At 40.7% G+C, this 25300-nt stretch overlaps 1 protein-coding gene across 1 annotated transcript; it reads right to left on the bottom strand.

Annotated features, from left to right (window-relative positions):
- Nucleotides 1-1115: 1115 nt before the first annotated feature.
- On the bottom strand, nucleotides 1116-25300 carry LOC100347582 (putative dimethylaniline monooxygenase [N-oxide-forming] 6). Its single transcript, XM_002715214.5, has 8 exons — nucleotides 24364-25300; nucleotides 18501-18689; nucleotides 14452-14614; nucleotides 12882-13024; nucleotides 11401-11600; nucleotides 8277-8632; nucleotides 4197-4269; nucleotides 1116-1611 (listed from the first exon to the last, which is right to left on the bottom strand). Exons 1-8 carry the CDS (start codon nucleotides 24493-24495, stop codon nucleotides 1269-1271), a joined length of 1599 nt encoding a protein of 532 aa, XP_002715260.1. The 5' UTR covers nucleotides 24496-25300; the 3' UTR covers nucleotides 1116-1268.

Here is a 25300-nt window from a genome sequence, read left to right as displayed (position 1 = left end):
AAGTTGAAGAAGTTTCTTTCTATCCCTACTTTGCTGAGAGTTTTTTTTTTTTTAAAGATGCATTTATTTATTTACTTGAAAGGCAGGAGGAGAGATAGATATAGAGAGATTTCGATCTTCAATCGGCTGCTTCATACTTTAAAGGGTCACAATGACTGGGGATGGACCAAAGCAAAGCCAGGAGCCTATAACTCCATCTTGGACAATCTTCTGCTGGATCCTAGGCATATTCGCAGAGACTTGGATCAGAAGTGGAGCAGTGGGACTGGAACAACATGCGGTGCTGGCATTGCAGGAGGCAGCTTAACCTGTTGCACCACACTGCCAACCATATGACAGTTTTTTGTTTTCAATCAGGAATGGGTATTAGGTTTTGTCAGATGCTTTTTCTGCATCTATTGAGATGATAATGTGGTTTTTCATTTTTAGTTTATAAAATATCATGAATTATTTTGACTACTAAATCAACTTTGCTTTCCTGAACTAAATATTGCTTGGTCATGATATGTTATTCACTTTGAATCCTGTTGAATTATATTCGTAAGCATTTTTAAAGAATCTTTACATATATATTTGTGAGGAATTTTGATCTGCAATTTAATGCTTTCATTGGGTCTAATGTTTTTGTCTTGCTTTGTTATCAGGGTAATGATAGCTTCATACAATAAGCAGGGAGTATTCTTTTTTTTTTCAATTTTCTGGAAGAGTTTTTGCATAACTGGCATTGTTATTTTCCTAAATCTTGGTAGGATTCACCAGTGAAGCTGTCTTGTCCTGATGTTATTTCTGTTCAGGCTTTGTGTTTCTTCCCAAGAGAGTTTTGGCAGTATACTTAATGTTTGAAGCACGTTGTTCATTTTACATAAGTTGTATTGGTATCAATTTATCTGTCATATTGAAACACTGTCAAATTCAGTTTCCATTATGGAAAACTCATTGGTTGATATGCTGTAATTGATGAGTTAAAGCTACAATTTTGTTTAGCCTGAAAATCTGTGCTCAGCGCCTATTCAATCCTCCCACCTTCTTTCTTATCTTAGCACTCCCAACTTGCCAAGTCAGCATGTGGAAAGGTTTCTAGAGGACATATTACCATCAGAAACAGAGAGTTTTGGAATTTTCCATTTTATTTATACATCTATTTAAATGGGCCAGGATTCATTTTCATTCCTCAGGAAGGGAAAGAGGATTCTGTGTGTGCATGGGTATGGGTTGCATTCTGCAAGAAAACTACTAGGCTGAACTCTGACACCTAAAGGATTCCCTCATTAATAAAGTGCAAGCCAAGCAGCCAGAAGGAGCACTGAGAATGAAAGCATTTTTAGCAAACTACAAAAGTAATGGGGCCGCTGAGCTTCACAAATAGTTCTCATCCTGGTTGGCTTCACTGTCCGGCTCCATTGCGTCAGGATTGCGTTTCTCGCCCCATCCCACTTTCCTGGTCCCATCAGTCGAAACTGATATGGACTACAAGGGCCGAAGAACACCTCCAGGGCCAGCTGGGGATCAGTTAGAAAGAGCCATGGTATATTAGGCTTGGCCCCTATGAATGAGCCCAGTTCATCCATGTATGTGATATAGTCAGTCTGCAAGGTATTGCTCTGCCCAAACCTGAGGAAAGAAAAGAATATAATGCAATGAGTGTCACAGGTGCAGAAGAAGCATTTGTTTCTTATTGTTTGTTGCAGAAAAATCATCAGTCAGTGTCTCCAATTATATCCACTCCCCACCCTCTTTGTTTCTATAAAATTGAATTTATTATTCATTCTCTGGTTAAGTGTTTTTTCTTTCCTATTCCCTATTTGAGTTGGACATAATTTTGGGCTCTTGCCACTGGTTGTATGGCCTGCTGGAAAACGACCCTCAATTCCATGTGACTGACAAACTTAGTTTACTCTTTAAAACACAATTACTAGTTAAATGACATTGCTTGAAGTCTGCCACAACATTTAGCTTTTTATATTGGTTTGCTTAAAATTGAATTTATGTATGTTTTTCATGTTCTGCAATTTATTGCAATTTAACATAAATTGCTTCCTGCTCTATTTGGAGTTTGGCCTCATTTGTTTCATTCAAACCTGAAGAAAAGCTTATTTATTTAGGTAATGAAGTTGATGTTAAGTCTCTTTTCCTCCTCTTTGTCTCTACTGGTCTCTAAAGGAAAGGGCATCAGGCTGCACGACGTCTTAGCACTTAGGAGTGCCTACCTCTGAGAACTCTGTCCTGTGAACTGGATGAAATAATGTGGGGATGGGAGGTTCTGTTGAATCTCAGGATCCCACATTTTCTCTTCTGTAAGCATGAAGCCAATAACTATCTAGGAGCCTAGAGGCTTGAAAGAGGAGACAAAGTTCCAGCGTGGTCATTTATTAATGCAACTCTGAACTAATGATACTTTCAACTTAATTTGGCATATCATTTGAAAAGGAGTTACTAATATGAAAATAACACAAAAGAGTATATTGAAATATCTGATATCTCACCACTTAAATTACTTTCTACAAATCTCGTTTATGGGCCGGTGCCGCGGCTCACTAGGCTAATCCTCCGCATAGTGGCGCCAGCACACCGGGTTCTAGTCCCGGTTGGGGCGCCGGATTCTGTCCTGGTTGCCCTTCTTCCAGGCCAGCTCTCTGCTGTGGCCAGGGAGTGCAGTGGAGGATGGCCCAGGTGCTTGGGCCCTGCACCCCATGGGAGACCAGGAAAAGCACCTGGCTCCTGGCTCCTGCCATCGGATCAGCGCGGTGCGCCGGCCGCAGCGCGCCAACCGCAGCGGCCATTGGAGGGTGAACCAACGGCAAAGGGAAGACCTTTCTCTCTGTCTCTCTCTCTCACTGTCCACTCTGCCTGTCAAAAAAACAAAAAAACAAAACAAAACAACAACAAAAAAATCTCGTTTATGATGCATGTGAAAACACATGTTTGGATGCATCAGAGTTAGTATAATTTTCATAGAAATTACTAGGACAAGCGAATTCACTTGGCTTTTTTATGACAAAAACTGGAAGACATCGCGCAATTTCCAGTTAGTCTACGTGCTGGCACACATGTGCCTAGCAGAGAAGGAGCTTGGGGGAAAACTATAAAGTTACTTCTCACCCTCAGCACCGTTGATATTTTAAAATATTTATTTATATTTGTAATGGAGAATTAAATGTACATATTTAGAGGACACAATGTGACATTTTGATATATGTATACATTGTAGAATGGTTAAATAAGGCTAATTAAATATCACCTCAAATACTTTTTTTTTTTTTAATAGTAAGAGTGTTACAAATCATGGCAGGGAGGGTAGTCATAGGTGGGTTCTTTTCCTCAGCTTAGTGTAGAAAGAGCGAGCCAAGAAAAAATTTGGAAAAAAACCCAGAAACTATATTTTGTTTTGCGAAGTGACAGTGAAGCATATCACTCAAGAGGAGACTAGATGGAGTGCCTGGAGTGGGACACTGGTTTTCAGGAAGTGCACAAGGGTTTTAAGGCTTCACTGTCTTTTCATTGGGTCTTTCTACTAGGGGTACCCATCGATGAGAGTTTCACATACTGTATGCTGATTCACTTGGGTCACATGGAGATGGGGGGGTCTCTTAGAGAAAGTCTGATTCACCTTAGGTGGGCTCAACCCTCTACTCTGTTAGTTGTGGGTGGAAAATTGCAACTAGATTGAAGATCTAGTTAAAAACACAAGCTCATACATACAGAACAGGGTGGTGTAGCGGGGGAAAAATGACCATAGGTCACAAAGCAAGCCTCCCACCCATGGCTTGCAGCCTGGTTGCACAGGACATCCTACCAAAATCTGAGGGGTCCACAGACACTTAGCCCCACTGGATGGCCTCAAAGAGCATTTAAAACCTTTAACTCTTGGCTGTCCTGAAATCACAGAATGAGGTTGCTGGCTGTTGTCACCACGCTGGGCAATAGATTGTCAGGCTGCTGACATTTTGAGCCAGATGATTCTTTGCTTTGTTGGACTGTATTCTGCATTAAAAGATGCTTAGCAACGTTGTCCCCATTAGAGAACCCCTGTTCTACAGTTATAGAATTGTGGTGACTGTTTATTCATCTAATACTTTGCAGTTATTGCAAGTGTTGTCCAAAATCATGAACTCGGACTAGTGACGGTATAGAATGTATAATGTGTTCCAACATAAAGGCAAAATTTGGACTTGTTTCATTAGGAGGCAACTGCTTACCACTTGAGTTTCTTCCCCATTTTCTCATCAATGTCAGCCATCATCTCATTTGCTGTTGGCAGGGTACATGAATCTGGACAGTTTAAGAAGAAATATTTGATAACAAGTGATGGAATTCATTATTGTTTATGGACTAAGTGACTGAATGATTTTCTGTTTAGAAAAGCTATCTTCAGGAGAATAACAACCCACAGAAAAACACCTGAGAATTTAACAGACCATGTCTGGGAAGGGCAAACTGGCCTGTAGACAGATCATAACCTCCGACATGGTAGTAGCTCACCGATCTATTACTGTAACACTACGGGGGCCTAATCTCCCATATGCTTCAATACATCTCATACGTACTTTCTGCATCCTCTTAGCAAACCTTCCATCAAGAAACAATCTGGGGAAATTGTTTACTCTCAGGTACATGATGATTAAATGAGTTAAATGAAAAGAAGCAGGAGACTTGAATGAACCTGCAGGTTCAGGGACAGAAGAGAGTTTTAGTTTTGTAAAATTCTTTTTTTGGCCTTACAAGAATTCTTTTTGAATTGTTTTACTTATTTTTTTTTTGACAGGCCGAGTGGACAGTGAGAGAGAGAGACAGAGAGAAAGGTCTTCCTTTTGCCGTTGGTTCACCCACCAATGGCTGCTGTGGCCGGTGTGGTGCGGCCGGTACACCGCGCTGATCCGATGGCAGGAGCCAGGTGCTTCTCCTGGTCTCCCATGGGGTGCAGGGCCCAAGTACTTGGGCCATCCTCCACTGCACTCCCGGGCCACAGCAGAGAGCTGGCCTGGAGGAGGGGCAACTGAGACAGAATCTGGTGCCCCGACCGGGACTAGAACCCGGTGTGCTGGCGCTGCAAGGTGGAGGATTAGCCTAGTGAGTCGCGGCGCCAGCCTGAATTGTTTTACTTACATAAAGAGAAAAAATTTCATGTATTTCAAAAGTACAGTTCTAAGAAGATAACCATATACTTTTCTCTGAAGAAAGGAGAGAACTTCCATTTTGATTATGGCCTTGTCTAAATATAGATGGAGTTTGTGGATTCAAAAGGCTTCATAGCCTAGGCAGTTCATGTCAAGAGCCTTGGGTGATCACTGAGGTCATACATAAGCGTGTTAATTGTTACATTAACAACAGGAGTCACTGAGGCTGGCGCCATGGCTCACTTGGCTAATCCTCTGCCTACGGCGCTGGCACCCTGGGTTCTAGTTCTGGTTGGGGCGCCAGATTCTGTCCTGGTTGCCCCTCCTGCAGTCCAGCTCTCTGCTGTGGCCAGGGAAGCAGGTGGAGGATGGCCCAAGTGCTTGGGCCCTGCACCTACATGGGAGACCTGGAAGAAGCACCTGGCTCCTGGCTTCAGATTGGCGTGGTGCAACGCACCAGCCATAGAAGCCATTTGGGGGGTGAACCAATGGAAGGAAGACCTTTGTCTCTCTCTCTCTCTCTTTCTCTCTCACTGTCTAACTCTGCCTCTTAAAAAAAAAATAACAGGAGTCCCTGTGCACTAACTTCCCATGCAGGACCTCTGTCCTCAAATAGTTGTATTATAACTATGTCTAAGTGCTTGCAAAAGATATATCATTCTTGGGTGCTTCTTTAAAGTTAGTTAAGTTTCTTTAAAAAAAAAAAAAAAAGAAGTGAAATTAACTTCAAGATGCAATGACTTTGAACAGCCCTTGTCTCCACTGTTGAGGAACAGTTTTTGTTGCTATTTTTCAGGCAAATTGTTGAATTCCTTACTTAGTACAGAGTTGGTCCTCTGTGTATAAAGTTAATTGAAAATGGATCTTAGTGGATAATGGTACTGAGAATGGGAGCAGCAGGAGGAGGAGGGTGAGAGGATGGGTATGGTGGGAAGAATCACTTTATTCATAAAGTTGTACTTATGAAATACATGAAGTTTGTGTTCCTTAAATAAAAGATTGCTTTTATTCATAATTCCCTCTCTCCCTTTCTCCCATCCTCAATCTTCCTCCTTCCTTCTTTTTTTCTTTAAATTTTGCAAATACATAATTTCAGTCTACTCTATAATCACAGGCTTAATATACCACTAGCCACATGCACTATTTCAGACAAGGAACAATAGTATAGATAGAAAATTTCCAGTATAAGGGAGAAGTGTAGATGGGAACAATGAGATGAGATGGTTTCTACCAAATATTAGACATTCCTAACTCACAAGATATATTGTAGCTCAGTAGGTCAGATTTAAGCTCTCCCTACCTCATCAACCGTTCTTGGCTGAAATGTAATGAAACACTGTAATGTGCCTGTCTCAAAACTTATTACTATCATTATTTTCTAATACCTGACACCCTAATTATGGAAAATAATAAACTCCATGTCTGATCTTGTCTTCTTTGTTTTGTTGTTTTATTTTATTAATTTATTTAGTATGCCTGTAGCTCACTTACCTTTAAAATGATGCAAGAAAGTTGCTATGACATTTGCAATGCATGAACACTTCCCAGTTTCTTTGGCATCTCGTCTCAGCCTAATAGAACTTTATGGTCAGATATTTGCTGGGCATCTCACAACAAAGTGATGAAAATTTGGATATGTTCTGTTTAAGATTGTATCCTAAGTGCCAAGACAGATCTTGGCACATAGTAAGTACCCAATACATATTTGCTGAGTGAGTAAATTACTCCTTTCTTCATGTAAATTTCCTAAGTTTATTAACTGCACCAAATATTCTCATAAAACTTCAGCACCTTGGCAATATTGTGGCTTTCAAGAGTAAAAGACAATAGAAGTATTGCAGGGGAGCACCTTTGCAAATGATTTCATGACAAGCCCTGCATGGTACACTTGAAATAAAAACTTATTTGTCCACAATATTTTCAGAAAACATATACACACATTCCATGATTATAATATGAGTGTACTCCAAAAAGTTTGTGGTAAATGCAATTAAAGGATAAGTTTGGGATTGGCGTTATGATGTAGTGGCTTAAGATGCTGCCTTTGACACTAGCATTCTGTATGAGCACAGGTTTGACTCCTAGCTGCTCCACTTCCAATTCAGCTCCCTGCTAATGAACCTGGGAAAGCAGCAGAAGATGACCCAACTTCTTGGACTTCTGTCATGCATGTGAGAGATCTGAATAGAGTTCCAGTCTCCTGGTTTGGGCCTGGCCCATTCCTGGCCATTTGTAGCCATTTGGGAGGTGAACCAGCTGATTGACGATATGCCTCTCATTCTCTGTGTTTCTCCTTATCTTTCTGTAACTCTGCCATTAAAATAAATAAGTGTTGATAAAAGGTAAATTTATTTTGGTAAAAAAATTTTTGAAGTCCATGCATAGTTTTTTTTCCTAATATTTATTTCCCATGAACATTTTGAAAATGGCTCATATTTTCTTCATTATCAACAGTATAAGTTTCTATGAACATTACATTAGATAAGTTGCACCTAAAGTAAAAGGACACTTTTAATAATAAAGATCAATATAAATGTCCTAAATTAAATCAACTTATTTGAGACATGTTTTTCTAGATGTAATTTTCATATTCTTGGTATTTTCACATAAGCATCCTACAAGCCCCTGGAGAGCAGACATGATAGAGTGGAGGAAGAGGGGAGAAGATTAACTGTAGAGATGCAGTGGTTTGACACTGTGATTCTGATGTGATCTCCAGCAAGCTCCCAACATCCTACCTTGACATTGCAGTTACTCCACTGAAGTCCTTCTCTTAAAGCCTTGAAAAATTTTCCCAATTTCCTTACCATAGCTTATGAGAGCATAGCTTATGCTCAGATCTTCCTCTCTGGCCTGCTACTCCTTACCTCTACTTTACATTCCCTTGCACCAAAATGTTTCTGATTCCTCACATATTTCATGTTGGTCTTCACCTTCAAATTTTTCCTCATATCCCTCCTCTTGGAATAACCCATTACCTAGCAATGCCCTTCCCTGAGAATACCTACAAACTTCCCTTATTGTTCATTCTCTCACACCAATTTTAAGCTCTGTGAGCCCAAGGAGCATGTTTGTATTATTCACTTTGTTTCCTTGGCACACAGTAGGTGCTCAGTTAATGCTCATTGACTAAATAAATGAAAGACAGAATGATCCACTTACTTGCAAACACTTTAGCAGCCCAGCGGGCCTGCAGGTCAGCTGTGGGGATGGCAGCTCCAAGGGACTGGACAAGGCCAATCACAGCCAAGGTTGGCTTTTCTATTAGTGGTGGGAAGATGCCTTTAAACAAAGTAACTTCATTGTTTCTGCTTTTGATGATGGAGTCATCAAGGAAGGGGTAGGCATACTCATAGCCTGTTGCAAAGATGACGGAGTCGATGGCCTCGAACATGGTCCCATCCTCAAAAATGGCTGAGGTCTCTGTGAACTCCTTCACATTGGGCTTGATGGACACAGTGCCGCAGAGAATGCGAGCTGGGAGCTCATCATTGAACACAGGCTCTTTCCTCAAGGGACTGTGCAGAAACAAGAGGTAAACATTCTTGCTGTAAAATACCTCATTTCTGAGAAATACCTACAACAGTCCATAGCACTGAAACCAAATTCTAAAAATTAAACATCAGCATAAGGCGCAATGAACTCTCCACACTGTGGCAATTCCTTTCCTGTTGTCTGTTACAGTCCTTAAGAATATCTGTTTGAGCTGTCCATTTTGTTCCTGGAAACTTGCAGATTCTCTTATAGGTACTTATACAATTTGAGGATTCACCAAAAAGATGAATACAAAACTAATTCTAGACACAATAAAGTGGTTAAGAGTACAAACTTGGGAACCAGTTGTCCCAAGATAATTATAAACTAGCTCCATGCTTTACCATCTATTAATTTATACTTATGTGTATAGTGGGGATAATGGTAGAATCTTCCTCTTGGGGTTGTGAAAGTTAAATTAACAATGATCTATAAAGCACTTAAAACAGTACCTGGCACACGCAAATAACATTACAAGGTACTTTTAAAAATTTTCAAAACATGGAATTTAAAATACATGTTTATTTTGGTGCAAAAAGTTATGAAATCTATACAAATGAAGGTCTTCAAAATAGAAAGTGTATCATAAAAAGTCACGCATGGAGTTCAAATATTTTTGCACCAAAATAAACTTGCCTTTAATTCCATTTTCCCATGTACTTAGTGAGGTGCCATTGTATTATAAGTGTGCTATTGTTGTAACTTTAAAGTCTTGCATGAGGAAATCAGATTGATGGTGGTGAAATGTTTTGTGGCCATGTTTGGTTTTCTTTCATCAGCTGTGGTCACAAAAGAAAGCATGAGAACTTTGAAATGGCACTTGACTTGTCCAAATTCTAGGAATGGCATTTTTCATGACAACATACTTCATTTTGACTGAAGCATCCTTTAAAGGTTCTGGAATTTCTTGTGAGTACCTCACATACAGGCTTTGTAAATCCTGAAATTTATCTCTACATCCACACTGTTTTCCACCTCTGTAGCTCTGCAACCTCTGCTTTTTCCTTAGAAGGTGGATCACAGAGAAACCTGGATTCTTCCCTGTTCTCCTCCCCTCCCCAACGAAGGGAAAAGTAAGAAAGTGTCAGCAGCCAGTTAGGGTAACTGGAACCTTTCTGGAGAGGGAACCTGGGTTTCAGTATAAGGGGATATCCAAAATCATGTTTTAATTGTCTCAGTGGCAAAGCCAAAATATTCCTAGCAGTTATCCTTACAAGATAAATATCTTAACTAGCTCAAACTTCAGAACTTTTATTAGATTAACGGAATTTAAAATGTATTTTAGTTTTTAGGGACACAATAATCTACAGACTGAGTAGGATAAGCAGCTTGGAATGAGGGTTGGCTCTTAAACCTGGTGTTTACTGTTCTGATTTACAGTTCCTTCTTACTTTTTAAAAACTTGTTTCTCTAAACATAATAAAAGTTTTTGGCTAATATGGGCCAGAAGATAAAATTTCTTAGTGAATCCTTTCTTTTCTTGCCAATTTAAATATTTTTTTATACTGATAGACTGATTCCCCTACCCAGAATACTTTCCTCATTAGTAAGTGTTGGGGCTGTCTCTATAATGAAGTAAATTAGTGAATTTTATGAGCCACATCAGGTCTGTGACTGTCCAATGCTTTACATGTTCCGTGCCTCCTGCCTGTCCTGCAAAAACATCCAGGCTTCAGGGGTGCAGGAAGTGTGTACTTTTGTTCTGAGATTTCTTACATGTTGATTAACTATTTTGTTAATTAATCTTTAGAATCACAAAAGAAAGAATAAGGAAGGAGGAGCATGTTGGGAGCCTGGGCAAGAGGGAGAGTAGGGTGGGAGTTATCACAACACTCCTAAATCTATATCTGAAATACATGAGCTTCTTTTTACCTTACATAAATTAAAAAAAGGAACCAATATCTATAAAGCTTTACTAAAATTTATAATTTTTTTTTTTGACAGGCAGAGTGGATAGTGAGAGAGAGACAGAGAGAAAGGTCTTCCTTTTGCCATTGGTTCACCCTCCAATGGCCACCCCGGCTGGCGTGCTGCAGCCGGCGCACTGCACTGATCCGAAGGCAGGAGCCAGGTACTTCTCCTGGTCTCCCATGGGGTGCAGGGCCCAAGGACTTGGGCCATCCTCCACTGCACTCCCTGGCCACAGCAGAGAGCTGGCCTGGAAGAGAGGCAACCGGGACAGAATCCGGCGCCCCGACTGGGACTAGAACCCGGTGTGCCGGCGCTGCAAGGTGGAGGATTAGCCTAGTGAGCCGCGGCGCCAGCCTTAAAATTTATAATTTATAATTTATAAACTAAATACATTGTGTATTTGTATAGTTTGCAAATAAATTTATATAAATATATATAATTTTCATATATAGTCTTACTGGATATCACTACAACATTGAGAAGCTGGTATTATTATTGATATCCCTCTTTACCCATAAGCATGGAGAAGATTCTTCAAAACAATTTCAGTGTGTATGACCCTCCAAGTTCTTTGCAACAGTTTGTAGCTATCATATGTGAATTCTGTATGTCAGAGTGATCTATCACTTACCCATTCTCATTTTGGATTCTTGCATACTCCTTTCCCACTGGACTAATTTCATTAAGATTTTTAACTCCCTACATGATCTCTGGGTATATTGTCTCTTCCATACAGTCCCCAATTTAATCCAACTAGCCTCAATGAAGTAATATCTAGGCAGAAATTATTCACTTGAACCAGTGCTCTCTTTTGAATGTAAAATACATGTGATTTGTATACCCATTTAAAGGCATCAGGCCATAGTTCTCATGCTTAAACCATGTGTTCATCTTCTTGGTGTATAACCAGTCAGAGACAAACGATGGGAGGATACTCTGGAGAAACGATGCAAAGCGGGTAACATACACCATATCCCAAGGGTAGCCTTCATCCCAAACTCGACTCATGACCCAGGAACCACTTCTGGTACTGATAATGACCTGGTGGGGAAAGGCAACACAGATTTCGATTTCAATATCACTCTGTAAGAAATAAGCAAATGAGACACAATTCTCTGGGCAATTCTATGCATTTTCCTCAATTTCCAGATGGGAATACTTCAAAAGAGTTAGATCTGGATCAGTAGTCCGCAAATGAAACTAGGGAGAGGACTGGTGCATAGCTGTGGAGAGAATTAGAGCCACACCTCTTGTATTTAATTGTGATAGATTCAGTCTTCCTGTACTCATAGCCCAAGATGAGAGGTCTGGTAGAGATCACCGATCCAGTGTGCCCAAAGAGTGGTGGGTGTGGGTGGTTGATGGGCTGAGTGGGAAAATGTGGCTAACTCTCCAGATGAAATTAGGCTGAGAAGAATCCAAGAGTTTAATTCTGTTCTCTGTGCCTGGTGTCCCTTTGCCTACACACTCACACCCTAGGACTTCCAGCATCAACCTATGTTCTGAGGCAAGACTGACTCCTTGTTTGTTTTGCCATCTTTGGGATAACTGAAGGGAATATTCAGCTTAAAAATACTTTAGGTTTTATTTATTTCCATTTATAGATTTATTGATTAAGTACGTGTTTACCTAAAATATGTTCTCTCTTTAGGATCCACTGGTCATGTGTGACTCAGCCTGGAATCCTGTAGCAAGTCTTGACTGCATCCAAGTTAAATTCTCTTTTCATGTGGTTGTTATTGTCATTCCTAATTTCACTGGAAGATTCATGACCTCTTTTTGTTGGCTCCTGTACTTGTCACCCTACCTCCATCCATTAGTTTCTCCTGGAAGTCAGGAACTAGTCCAACTTCTTCTGTGTTTATTCCTAGTTTAGTTCTTATACATAAAGATTCCAATATTGAGTACCTGTTATTGAACAAATTACTGATAGCAAATTCAAGTTTCATATACCTTCCAAATCTTCTAGGTGGTAAACACAATACCCCATGTATGGTAGGTGACAAGAAATAGTGTTAAATAAATAAAGACAGAGCCTGATCAGCAGCCATTCTACTCGGAAGTGATCACAAACAAACAAAAATGACACACACTTTTGTTGGTTTACACATGCACACATTCCTATACTTAATCTTGGTTTTAACAAAGTGAACCTTAACGAGCATGGGCCCCATTGCCTTGCTTCACCTGGGGAATGCCCAAAGTCCTCCTTGACCGAGAAGGCACATACAGCAGGCAAACTCCAGCCCCAGTGTCTAGGCTGTTGACTTAGTGGCGCAGCCTTCCCTAGGTTTATTTCTCCAAACCTTTTATGCTGCATACCTGTGTAGCCAGACGACTGAGCTCAACAGCGATGTCAGATCCTGAGTTCCCAAGGCCAATCACAAGGACTCTCTTTCCCTTGAAAGCCTCTGGGCCTTTATAATCCCTGCTGTGGAGGTGGTTGCCTCGGAACTGGTCTAGGCCTAAGTGAAACATAGGAAGTGGTTTGAGTTGATCTTCAGAAATTACGAAGGTACAATTTTTAACTGTGTTCTTAATACCTTCTATTACCAATCTTAATTTTAAAAAATCTAAATGATTACTTTTAGTGCCCTAAATAAATCTGAAGATATGATAACCTGTATTTTGATAGTACTAATAGCTGATAGTTATTGAAGACTTACTACAGGCTAGATCTGTAAAAATAGTTTAATAATAAATGCTACAATGGTTTACTATTCCTGAATATAGTTACTGCTTTCCATATTTTAAATGTGAAATAAAGACAACGATGTGGTAAAGAACCTGTGGAATGAGGAGCTGAGCCTAGTGCTGTGATCCCGTTGTCCTAACTGCTGAAGAAACTGCCCCTTTGCATCAACAGATTCAATCTATTCTTTCTGAACCTCAAACTTTTTTACTAACCTTGGGTTATGATCATTGTGCATGGAGATGGGGGCTGTAGTAACCCTAGGTGGACTTGTTCCTGTTTCAAGGAAGAGAGGAAGTAAGGAAGGCTTCAATGCATTGTATTTATATGATATTTGCAAGTGTTGGGTTTAATGGAGTGTGTTACTAATGCACTTGTGTGTGCACACATGTATACATACTAACATTCATAAGTCACTGAGATTTCTGAAGTGCATTTCTAAATTGTGGATAAAGAAATTAGAAACTTAAGTTTTGTGGGGCCAGCGCTGTGGCATAGCAGGTAAAGCTGCCATCCGCAGTGCTGGCATCCCATATAGGCACCAGTTCCGGTCCCAGCTGCTCCACTTCTGATCCAGCTCTCTGCTGTGGCCTGGGAAAGCAGTAGAAGATGGCCTAAGTCTTTGGGCCCCTGTACCCACATGGGAGACCCAGAGGAGGATCCTGGCTCCTGGCTTCGGATCGGTGCAGCTCTAGCTGTTGCGGTCAAATGGGGAGTGAACCAGTGGGTGGAAGACCTTTCTCTCTCTCTGCCTCTCCTTCTCTCTGTGTAACTCTGACTTCCAAATAAAATAAATAAATCTTAAAAAATATAAATTATATTTTAAAAAAGAAGCTTAAGTTTCTCCTATGAATAATATATGCAAAACATGACTTCCTTGAAACCACTTGGCAGCTAGACTCTAGACTTCTTATAAGTCTACTCAGATACCATGGGGTGCCATCAGGACTTATATTTATATGAGTTCTCTTTAAAAACAAGAATTTTGTCTGATTTCTGATTTGCTGATCTTTGATTCTTTTAACATAGGGGTTTAGGATGTCATGTATTACTAAAATTAGCATATGACTTGATCTAAACTTTTTAAAGAACCTTTAGGATCTTAAGGAAATTCATTGTCTACAATTTATGGGAAGATCTGTTTCAACCATTGATGCTTACATGTAAGTTCCCAGATTATTGTATAGTTCCCAAACTTACCAGGGAAGGAACCAGTTGGTAGATTAGGATACACATGATGTCCAGAACAAACCATTACAGCATCAAAAATAGTAGATTCCTGCTTCCCATCTTTTTCAGTAATAACAACCCATTGGCCAGTGACTAAGAAGCTGGGACCTTTTTGTATGCTGGAAACCAGGGTCTTAAAGAAAACCAGAAGAAAAAAATCTTTTTATTTGGATTTCTCTGAGAGTCTTCAAAAAATTCTTGGAAAATGTGTATTATGAGAAAACTATGTACAGATTTAAAAATTCTTTGTACCACAATAAGCTAATCTTTGAATTCCATTTATTACATGAACATTTTGAATTTCTTTCCGCCTTTTTTTCTTTTCTTTCAAAGTTCTTCTTTTCTTTCAAAGTTCCTATAATCATTATGCACTCACCTCGTCACTTAGAAATGTGTGTAAAGATACTAATATGGAGTCACACTGAATCTTAGCTTCCAGTTTCACCAGGAAAATTACTCACTGGGGGTATGCTTACTCTCTGACACCTGGTGGTTGATTAGGGGGAGTAAATAACAGTGAGTAACTGTGAAGAATGCCATGCAACAAATCTAGTTTGCTTGCTTCCTGCTAGTTTACCCCAACATGGCTCCATCATCTGACTTCACCTTCCATCAACTCAGTAAATATGGGAATGTCTCAAGAGTCTACCTGTGGTCTCTTTTTCGCCCTGTGTAGGTACTCCCCATTGTACATATTAATATCCTCCATAGTAGGAACACATACATATATCCAGCCTTGATCTCCCTTTTGCTACCAATGCTTTCTCAAATGTAGCATATTCATTATTGACCTACTAATGTTCCCCTCAAAACTGGCTCTGATTTTCATGCTTCCAGCCACCCAGACTTCAAACCCTTAGTTATTTGGCTTGCTTCTCCATCTTTGCTTTATATCTAAACTATCATATTTCCTGGAATCTTTTTTTTCATTCCATGGCTGCTAACACAGCCGTGGTTCAAGTCCTTATTTCTCCCTTGCATGGACTACTGAATTTCCTACAGGCTGTGCTTCATTCTGCTTCTTAGATGAACCTTTTTAAAGGACTGCATTTTTTAAAAGATTTATTTATTTATTTTGAAGGAAAAGTTACAGAGGGTAGGGAGAGAGAGGCAGAGAGGAATCAATCTACCACATTAAATTTTCATCTTGTGCTCAAAGTTGTTTTTGTTACTTTAGGATTTATTTACACATTTCATGCTATAATTAAAGTCTACACGATTTTGCTGCAATTTTCGCTCTTGGTTTTATTTTCTAATATTCCCACAACTTCTTCTTAGACAAAAACAGCTGAATGATTCCTCAGTATTTATTCTTCCCTCTTCCTTGCTAACAAGACCCAGATTTTGTTTGGGATAACAGTGTACTTGGAAAAGAGATAGACTTCCCACGCTCCTATGCAAACAGAGAGACATATGAAACATAAGCATATAATTTTGGATAGGCTTTCCAGGAAGCTTTGTGAAAGGAGGCTGATTCAGTTGGGAGAATATCTTTTTGTCTTTTATCCCTTCCTCTCTTTTCTTCCCAAGGAGGTAGATATGACGGCTGAAGCTCCAGCAACTGTTTTAAACTGTTAGCTAACTTGATAATGTAGACCTAATATTGAAAAGAGTGAAGCTGAATCTTTGATGGCTGTGGTGTCATCACATCAGCTCTGCATACCACCACCCTGGATTTTCCACAATACACACTGGTTTACTGATTTATGTGGCCATATCTAATCACAGCATATATATCTCCATCCTCAGCAATTTGCTTTGCTCACTTTTATAAAAATGAGTAGGGCATATTTATACCCTCCATTTTTACTTGAGCCATTCGTTTATCTAAAACACTTGCCAAATGCAACTGAAATTTTACCTTCTCTAGAAAGATAACTCTCTCCAAAGTTTTGACTCTTGTTGCATGATTTCCATAGCATTATTTCATTTATAAGCTATAGACACCTGTTTAAGTTTTTCTCTTTTCATTTAAATCATTACTTGAATCTTAATTGTTACTGTTTTATATATATTTATTTTGACCTCCAATTAGAGTATAGGTTTCTTGAGGCCTGAGTCTTGGACTTCATTTTTTGATGTACAGCATACAGTAAAAGCAAGCTGATGGTAGGAACTCCATTAACATTTGTTGACATTGCTGCTATAAATTGACAGGACTGGGGGCCAACGCTGTGGCATGGTGGAAAAGCCACTTCCTGCAGTGCTGACATCCCATATGGGCTCCACTTCTGATCCGCCTCTCTACTATGGCCAGGGAAAGCAATACAAGATGGCCCTAGTCCTTGTGCCCCTACACCTGCGTGGGAGACTGGAAAAAGCTCCTACCTCCTGTCTTCTGCCTTCAGATTGACTCTGCTCCAGCTGTTGCAGCCAACTGGGGAATGAGCCAGCGGATAGAAGACCTCTCTCTCTCTCTCTCCCCCCCCCACTCCTTCTCTCTTGTGTAACTCTGACTTTAAAATAAATAAATAAATCTTAAAAAAATGACACTACTTATCCCATTTGGAAATTCATCAATAAAATGAGTGAATGGAATGAAAAAAAAATGAATAAATTGACAACATTGGGGGTATTGTGGCTTCTGTCTTCTAATTATGCTCGTTTCTAACTGACATAATAAAAGGTGTGGTAAAAGCCTTCCAAAAGTCAAAAGAAGAAAAAGGGAGGAATCTGTCTTGGGAATGAAAAGTGGTTGTCATCGGCTTGCTTGTGAAGTTACTATCTGCTTGGATTTTTTTGCGTGTTAGCACCGAGCAATGATGTTAACCCATGATAGAAAGTGTACAGCTCAGTAGGTGTCTAAAAGAAACATTATCAGTGAATATATGTGCATGCACACTGTTGTATCAATTCTTATATTCATCCAGTGTATGCATGTAACCATATGAGGAAGACAAAGAAGCTAAAATCATACATAAGAAATACTCCTCTTTGTTCAGGGCTCAGAGTTTTGGATAAAAAACTCTACCTGTCTTTATGCTGGCATAAATACTAAAAGACTACTTCCTGTTAAAGGCCTTGGTGTCTTGTCTCTGTACGTGAATCCTGCTACAACATGGGGTTAAGCCATTGCTTGGGATGCTTGCATCACACATCGGAATGATGCATCGAGCCTTAGTTACTTTGCTTGTGGTACAGTTTCCTGCTAATACATCCTAGGAGGTAGGAGATGATGACTCAAGTCTTTGGGTCTGTGCCACCCATGTGGGAGACATGGATGGAAAGTCTGGCTCCTGGCTTTGACTTACTGTTACCTTGCTATTACAGACATTTGGGGAGTGAACCAGTAGATGGAAGATATCTCTCTATCACTGTCTCTCTTTGTTACTCTGCATTTCTGGTAGATGAAAATAAATATTTTTTAAAAATTATAATGAGGAATTTAAAACTATATGTTTAGAACAACTCCAGGTAATATAATTATGTAAAATAATCCCAATTCATGATTTTCTGATTGTTTTTCCCATTACACTGTCTGCAGTTAACAATTAACAATTAAGGATTCCATTCAACTGTAAAACATTATTGTCATTGATATAAACAGTGCTTCTGTATCATAACTCTACAGGCACTTTAAGAGGAAATCTAATGAAGTAGGTAGGTGAGGGATGAAGGCAATGGCTGTTTTAATCACATTGTCACAGTCTTCATAATCCAGGGTTCTTAACAAATACATTTTTAAACTGCAACTTACTGGCATATAAGGCACAGAAGTATAAATATGCATTAGAGAATGTTGTATTCAAAACACCAAAGCATGAAGGTAGAATGTTTACCATGATAGGCTAGGTAACTCCAGCATTTTCTAATGTCTTAAAAATTCTCAGAGACCAGTGGCAAATGAATCAACAGGGAAAAACATCAATGTAGTAATATTTTATCATCTGAGGCAACCTTGGATTGGTGAGGTGTTCACACATATGGCTCTGATTTCTATAACAGAAGGTTGTATAGGTTTACTGCTACTCTAGCCCAAACCATATTAGTACCCACAACACAAACTATGAGGCTCCCACCTCAAACTGTATGTATCTTAAAAGATTCTTCTTTTGAGCAAATGACTTTATGTACTCCTGGAGCTTGCTGTGGTGCATGTAGTTTGGGTAATCCTCGGGGTAAGGGAAGTCAGGAAAGCACATCATTTCTTTGGAGGAGTTCGTGAATACAGACTGGTAAATGCTGGCTCTGCCTTCTTCTGCGTGGTCCTACGAAGAATAAGAATGGTTAAAACAGAAGCCAAGAATGGTGTTCTCTTTAGCACATAATCAACTCTTAGGTGCCAAAAACCTTTTTAAATTAGAAAATTAAAGAACATTCAAAGGCTCTCTGTAAGGTACAGAATAGAAAGCCCTTTGCACAGCACCTGGCACAGAACTGGTGCTCTCTCCACATTCAAGCTCTTACTCTGCACACCACTAGTATTACTTCTGTGTTTAGAGATTAGCTCTGTATTTAGTGTCCCTTAGAGTTGTCTTTTTTTTTTTCTCCTACACCATCACTGGATCTGATCTCACACTCATGTTAAGCACACACATACACACACACACACACGATCCAAAGGAGGCTGTGACTTTTAGCCTATTTGGATGATATTTGGACTCCAGTGAATATTCACTGGCAAAGGAACCCTGCACTGAAGTTGTTCCCCAACTTTGATCTACTCAGAATCACCTGGAGGGCTCCAAGGCCTTCGATTCTTGGATGTCACCCCCAGAATTTCCCATTTAGCAAGTCTGGAGTAGAGCCTGAGCATCTGCATGTGTAAGGAACCACACTTTGAGAACCACCTTTCTGTTGTTCATGAGTTCTGTGCTGGAGGAATTCTCTTCCCACCAGCAAGTGGTATTCCCTCCTCACCAAAACAACAAGGAAACCAGAGGCATCCAAGCATGTGTTAGATCTTGGCACTTTGTTTCCAAGCCATGGAGTAATTGAAAAGCGGTTTCTTTTTGAGAAAGCAATCAAAGATTAAATGAAAAACTAAATATTTCCTTTCTGAGGCAAGGACACAATGAAAGTGTGACAATGTGGCAATTTGAAAATGCATTTAAAAGCTGGCATCCCCTGCTTCCCTGCGTCCTGGGGGGATTCTTGCACAATGTTGGAAAGGGACAGAAAGCCACGTTGCTGCTGGCTGCAGGATGTCTATGTCTATGTGTCTCCTAACCCAGCTGGCCTCTGGAGGATGGAGTGAGAACTGGGGAAAAGATAGAAAGCTCTGTCTTGGGGGGTGAGGGGTAGGAGGGCTGCCTGAGGACTCAGTGGTGCTCAAGTTGAAAATAATGCATCTTCCTTTACAGCAACACTCATGGTTGCTGTATTTCTCATAAACATCAAAGCTCAGAGATTTAAACTTTTTTAGATTCTCTTTGAAATTTTTGTGGAGTTCAGAGGAAGGGTGGGGCTCCTGCCTGGCAGATGGAGTCTCCTCTGTTCAACCACAGCTGTTGACTGTTGTTGACAGAGTTGGGAAGGAAAGGTGGGAAGGAGATGTGTCAGCTGCTCATAGAAAGGAGAGAGGACTGAGATGAGGGTTTGGTTAAAAATATGAAGTCTCTGCTCTGGGAAACAGAGCTGCTGAGGCCATGGAGTATTTTTGTCTTGAATGAAGTTCTCAGTTGTTGACCCATGGCCACAGCAAATCATAACAGAAGGAGGAAAGAGCTTGGGATTTTCCCTGCATGTTTGTTCTGGGGGGGGGGGGGGGGCAGGTGTTATATAACAGACAAATGCTCCAGAGAGCACAGGTCTTCATTGTTTCAATATGTGGAGTAGCTAGAGCCAGTACAGAAGAAATGCAGCTCAACTGTACCCCTGGCTGAGAGAGCTTGCTGGAGAATCAGAGACGGAAGCAGCTGTGGGCATGTTAGCACCATCTGCTTTGGATCCTAACTGTGTTCATCTCCCATCTTCCCCACTAGAACATAAATGACTTGAGGGTAAGGTCCCAGGCTGATTCAAGAATGTGGAGCATGCATTTTAGCAGTCTGTCCTGACCTTCCACCTTCCATCTCTACCTATCTGCCCCCCTTCTGCAGGCCTAAATACACCCCAAGTTCCAAGTGAAAAGCTTCCTTCATTACGCCTTTGCCTCACTGTCTAATCATCTCTGCTTCCACCAAGCTCCCTTTGTCTTTAATGCCCTGATCATGTATTCACGTCTATTCCAATACTTGTTTTTTTCTCTGCTTTTAAAATGCTTCCTGCCTGGCTAAATAGTACCTGCCTAACAGTACCTTTCACATAATATACTCAGTACATATGTATTGAATGGATATACTAACGAATGAGTGGGGGAGAAAGTCCAGACAGTCTTGGTTCCATTGCTTTCCTCTTTTGCAATTAAAACTATATTAACTTAGTGCTTGTTGAACAATTTCTTATTAAAGCAGCAATGAAGTCTTTTGAAGACATGAGACTCACCCTATATAGAAGCGTATGGAGGCCGGTGCCGTGGCTCAATAGGCTAATTCTCCACCTAGCGGCACCGGCACACCGGGTTCTAGTCCCGGTCGGGGTGCCGGATTCTGTCCCGGTTGCCCCTCTTCCAGGCTAGCTCTCTGCTATGGCCCGGGAGTGCAGTGGAGGATGGCCCAAGTGCTTGGGCCCTGCACCCCATGGGAGACTAGGAGAAGCACTTGGCTCCTGCCTTTGGATCAGCGCCGTGCGCCGGCCGCAGCACACTGGCCGCGGCGGCCATTGGAGGGTGAACCAACGGCAAAGGAAGACCTTTCTCTCTGTCCCTCTCTCTCACTGTCCATTCTGCTGTCAAAAAAAAAAAAGTGTATGGAACATAAAACATGCTCATATTCTGCATGCTAGGTGTTTAAACCCCACTGAGTGTTCATTTTTCTGAAAAAGCACATGAAAAGTTTGCAAGATGAAAGCTTATATAACAGTTTTCAAAAATCCCTTTCAGATTTTACATTGTTCCAAGGAACTTTTCTTAAGAAAAGGAAGAAGTGAGGTGTTCAAAACTTTGACTCTGATTTCTATAACAGAGAACCGCATAGCTTAGGAGGGGGATAAAATCTCAAGTATTTGTATATGTTCATATCACCCACTGGGCCTTTCAGTAGAATTGTTGCTTATACACAAGACTTTATAGAACAGACTATTGTGAATGAGCCAGACTCTGACTTTGCATCTCATTGATATGTCACTACTTTCTTAAATAAATTTTGTGATCTGGCTACACTGGTTAACTCAGCTCTCTTTCTCTGTGCCCTTCATGAATTGCTGTTTTCCCCTGCCTCATATGGCCCCACTGCCAGTGACTACATAAGATTAAGGGGTGCCGTTCACAGGGTACTCAAGAAATGGCAGAAATGGCACTCTCTGGAATTGTGTTTCGTGGTGGTCCTCTACTTCCCTCATCCAAGGACATCTCTGAAGACTCAGCTAAGAGCTATCCCCACAGGAAGACTGATGGACCTAAGATTTCAGTAGTCAGCCCTCTTTCAAGAACTCAAGGCACTTGTCCACTGAGTTCACAGTCACCCAGGGATATCTTATTGTAATTTCTTCTGAAACATTAAGGACCAGATATATTTTGCAATGTATGATTTTTTTTTTTTTTTTTGGACCTGGCTTTATAACACTCCTAGTGAGACCTGTGGCAACAATTTGTGATTCAGGGCTGCGGAATGTATAGCCCATGGCCATAAAAGACAACCACAGGAGGTACAAAAAATTCAATAAATTGATAGCAGGCTAACTTTTTTTTTTTTTTTTTGACAGGCAGAGTGGACAGTGAGAGAGAGAGAGAGATAGAGAGAAAGGTCTTCCATTGCCGTTGGTTCACCCTCCAATGGCCGCCGCGGCCGGCGCGCTGTGGCCGCCGCACCACACTGATCCGAAGCCTGGAGCCAGGTGCTTCTCCTGGTCTCCCATGCGGGTGCAGGGCCCAAGCACTTGGGCCATCCTCCACTGCACTCCCGGGCCATAGCAGAGAGTTGGACTGGAAGAGGGGCAACCGGGACAGAATCCAGTGCCCCTACCAGGACTAGAACCTGGTGTGCTGGTGCTGCAGGTGGAGGATTAGCCTATTGAGCCGCAGCGCCGGCCAGCAGGCTAACTCTAAGTTGATAATTTTGTATGGCTCACAAATGATGTTATAAATATTCAAACTGTCATTGGCAGAAGAAGGTTCCTCACCTTTGCACTGCAAAACAGTTTCTGTGGCATAACACAAAGTAAGATTTAGCCTCATGTGAATTCAACTCATGTTTCTCATCTTTATTACTACAGCACAGGTTTTGCAATCATATGGGTTTTTGCTGATTTACTCTTAAAAGATTGTGGACATATATTATGGCTTGCTTCATCAAATAGAGTGGGACCTATTTATGTTGAGTGATTGTGCCATGTTTGTCATCTCAGTGCCTAGCACTAAATTCTGAAAGAATGTATGTGCAAGCAGCATTTGTTGGCAAAGAGAGATACATTTTATAATATAGTATAAATTAGACACACTTCTCTGAGAAAATATAAACAAGAGAATTTCATGAAAGAAAGTGAACTCTTCATTTCTCTCTAATGGGAAATAAAAATTTAACATAATACATTGAAATTACAAAATCAAAAAATTTTTAAAGGAGGCTTTTGTAATGAACATGTTGCGATGAATATTAATGTGGTCTCAGCCTTGCTGTCCTTCCTCTGTTGGAAGAAGCTGTTGTTGTCGGTTGGGCACGGTGCCCATATTCTCTGGATAGAATATGGCTCCAAGATGAATGATGTGGATACAGTACTTCTCAAGCCACATTTGTATCATCTGCCTCCAAACTCAATGGCTAGGGAATTCAAGACAGAAACGCTAGAAGTTTCTCCAAACCTGTATTTTGAAATTTAGAAATTATATTTACAATGATTATTTCCCGATTCTATTGTTTCTACAACAATACACCCAGCTGACAAAGATAGTCATTTTCCCTTATGAGTGTGGAAGAGCTGATAAACTATTCAATAGCTACACAAGTAATGCACACGATGATTTATAATAACTTATACCTGCCCCAAAGACATGCATTAATTATAGAATCGCATGCTGGTGACATTGGAAGGCACACTAGAGGTAACCTGATTTCCAAACTTTACATTTGTCAAATGGACATTCAAAGTCGAGAAAGAAAGACACTTGCCTAGAATCTGTCTGCTTAGAAAACCAAACAATTGAGACTAGAATTAAAGACTGCTGATCTCAGGACCTCTGTCCAGGTTTGTTTGTCAATAAAGAAAAAATCCTGGACTCCACAATGCAGGTGGTCATGCTAAATGAGCCAGACATGTCCTATTTTAGGACAAGCCCTTCTGGTGTGAGGTAGTTTTGCATGGTCAGACATCAATGTGATGCAGGAGATAAGATTTTAATCCCAGATGTGGAGCTTTTGTGATCTGCCTCTCATGCCTGAGTTAGAACTGATTAGATTTATTGATTGACTGGTTTATTTTTTGACAGGCAGAGTGAGACAGAGAGAGAGATATAGACAATGAGAGAGATACAGAGAGAAAGGTCTTCCTTCTGTTGGTTCACTCCCCTAATTGCCGCTAAGGCCAGTGCTGCGCCGATCTGAAGCCAGGAGCCTGGTGCTTCCTCCCGGTCTCCCATGGGAATGCAGGGACCCAAACACTTGGGTCATCCTCCACTGCCCCCCACCCCCACCCCCCGGGACACAGCAGAGAGCTGGACTGGAAGAGGAGCAACTGGGACTAGTACCCGGTGCCCCAACCAGGACTAAAACTTGGGGTGCCGGCGCTGCAGGTGGAGGATTAGCCAAGTGAGCCATGGTGCCGGCCAGAACTGATTAGATTTTATTTTACTCAGGTTCCCCTCACTCCCCACTTCTTTCCACTGGTGTTGTGTGATGTGCCACTCACCGAGAATTTCCACAGGCCTCCAACATCATCGCTCCTTTCGAAGCAGGTGGGCTGGAGCCCTTCTTCCAGACAGCACCGTATGGCAGCCAAGCCACTGACACCAGCTCCAACGACAGCCACTCTCTTCCCCATGGTCGCCTGTTGGAGAGTCTGGAGAGAATTTCTTCAAGAGTGCCCTATAATCCTTGAGGCTTCTCAGTAGAAATTACCAGTTGATGTTTATGTATTGGAATGCTTACCTCAATAAAAGAAAGCATAGATGAACATTAACAGGTTATGCTCATCATTTTTACTTTTGGGATACTACGATGTGAAGGATCTTCAAAATGGGCATGGGAATGTGCACATTCTAAAAACACTGCATGCATTAAAAAAGCTTTTTGTGCCACTATATACTTATCTTTTAATTCCATTTTCCACAAAATTTTAAAAGCATCTTCCTACTAAAACTGACTTATTCTCTTGATTGTTTAATGTTCCCAAACTGTAGACATTAAATACTGTAGCAGGAAGGACCTTGAAAATCATCAATCCAAATCAATGCAAATAAAGCTTTCTCACTCCAAAATAAGAAATGAGTTCTTCAAGGTCTTAGAGTCAGAAGTGGAAGTCAAGTCTTCTGCATTAAATCCACCAAACCATATATCCTCTTCTTACTTTCAATGCTTGATTCTACAAAGCCTTACCTCTCGATGAACCACCTTCTCCCTAGAGAACCAGCTGTTCTCTAAATGTGGAAGAGAATGGCTTTTTCTTCAATGTCTTTTTGTTATAAAAAGTGAGAAAGGGGGAGGAGTCATTATTCTTAAAGTAAAAATTCCTGTTTTCTTGAGTTTTTCATGGTGTAGATCCCAGGAGAGAAGGACTGATAAGAGAAGAACAAGGGAGGGAATGAGGGAGCAAGGAAAGAAAGAAACAGGGAAGGGCAAGAAGGAGG

This window comes from Oryctolagus cuniculus, chromosome 7 (genome assembly GCF_964237555.1).
Source record: "Oryctolagus cuniculus chromosome 7, mOryCun1.1, whole genome shotgun sequence".
In the NCBI taxonomy this organism is placed as follows: Eukaryota; Metazoa; Chordata; class Mammalia; order Lagomorpha; family Leporidae; genus Oryctolagus; species Oryctolagus cuniculus.
Note: the sequence above shows the minus strand (reverse complement) of the source record. Positions and strands in the feature narration are given on the sequence as shown.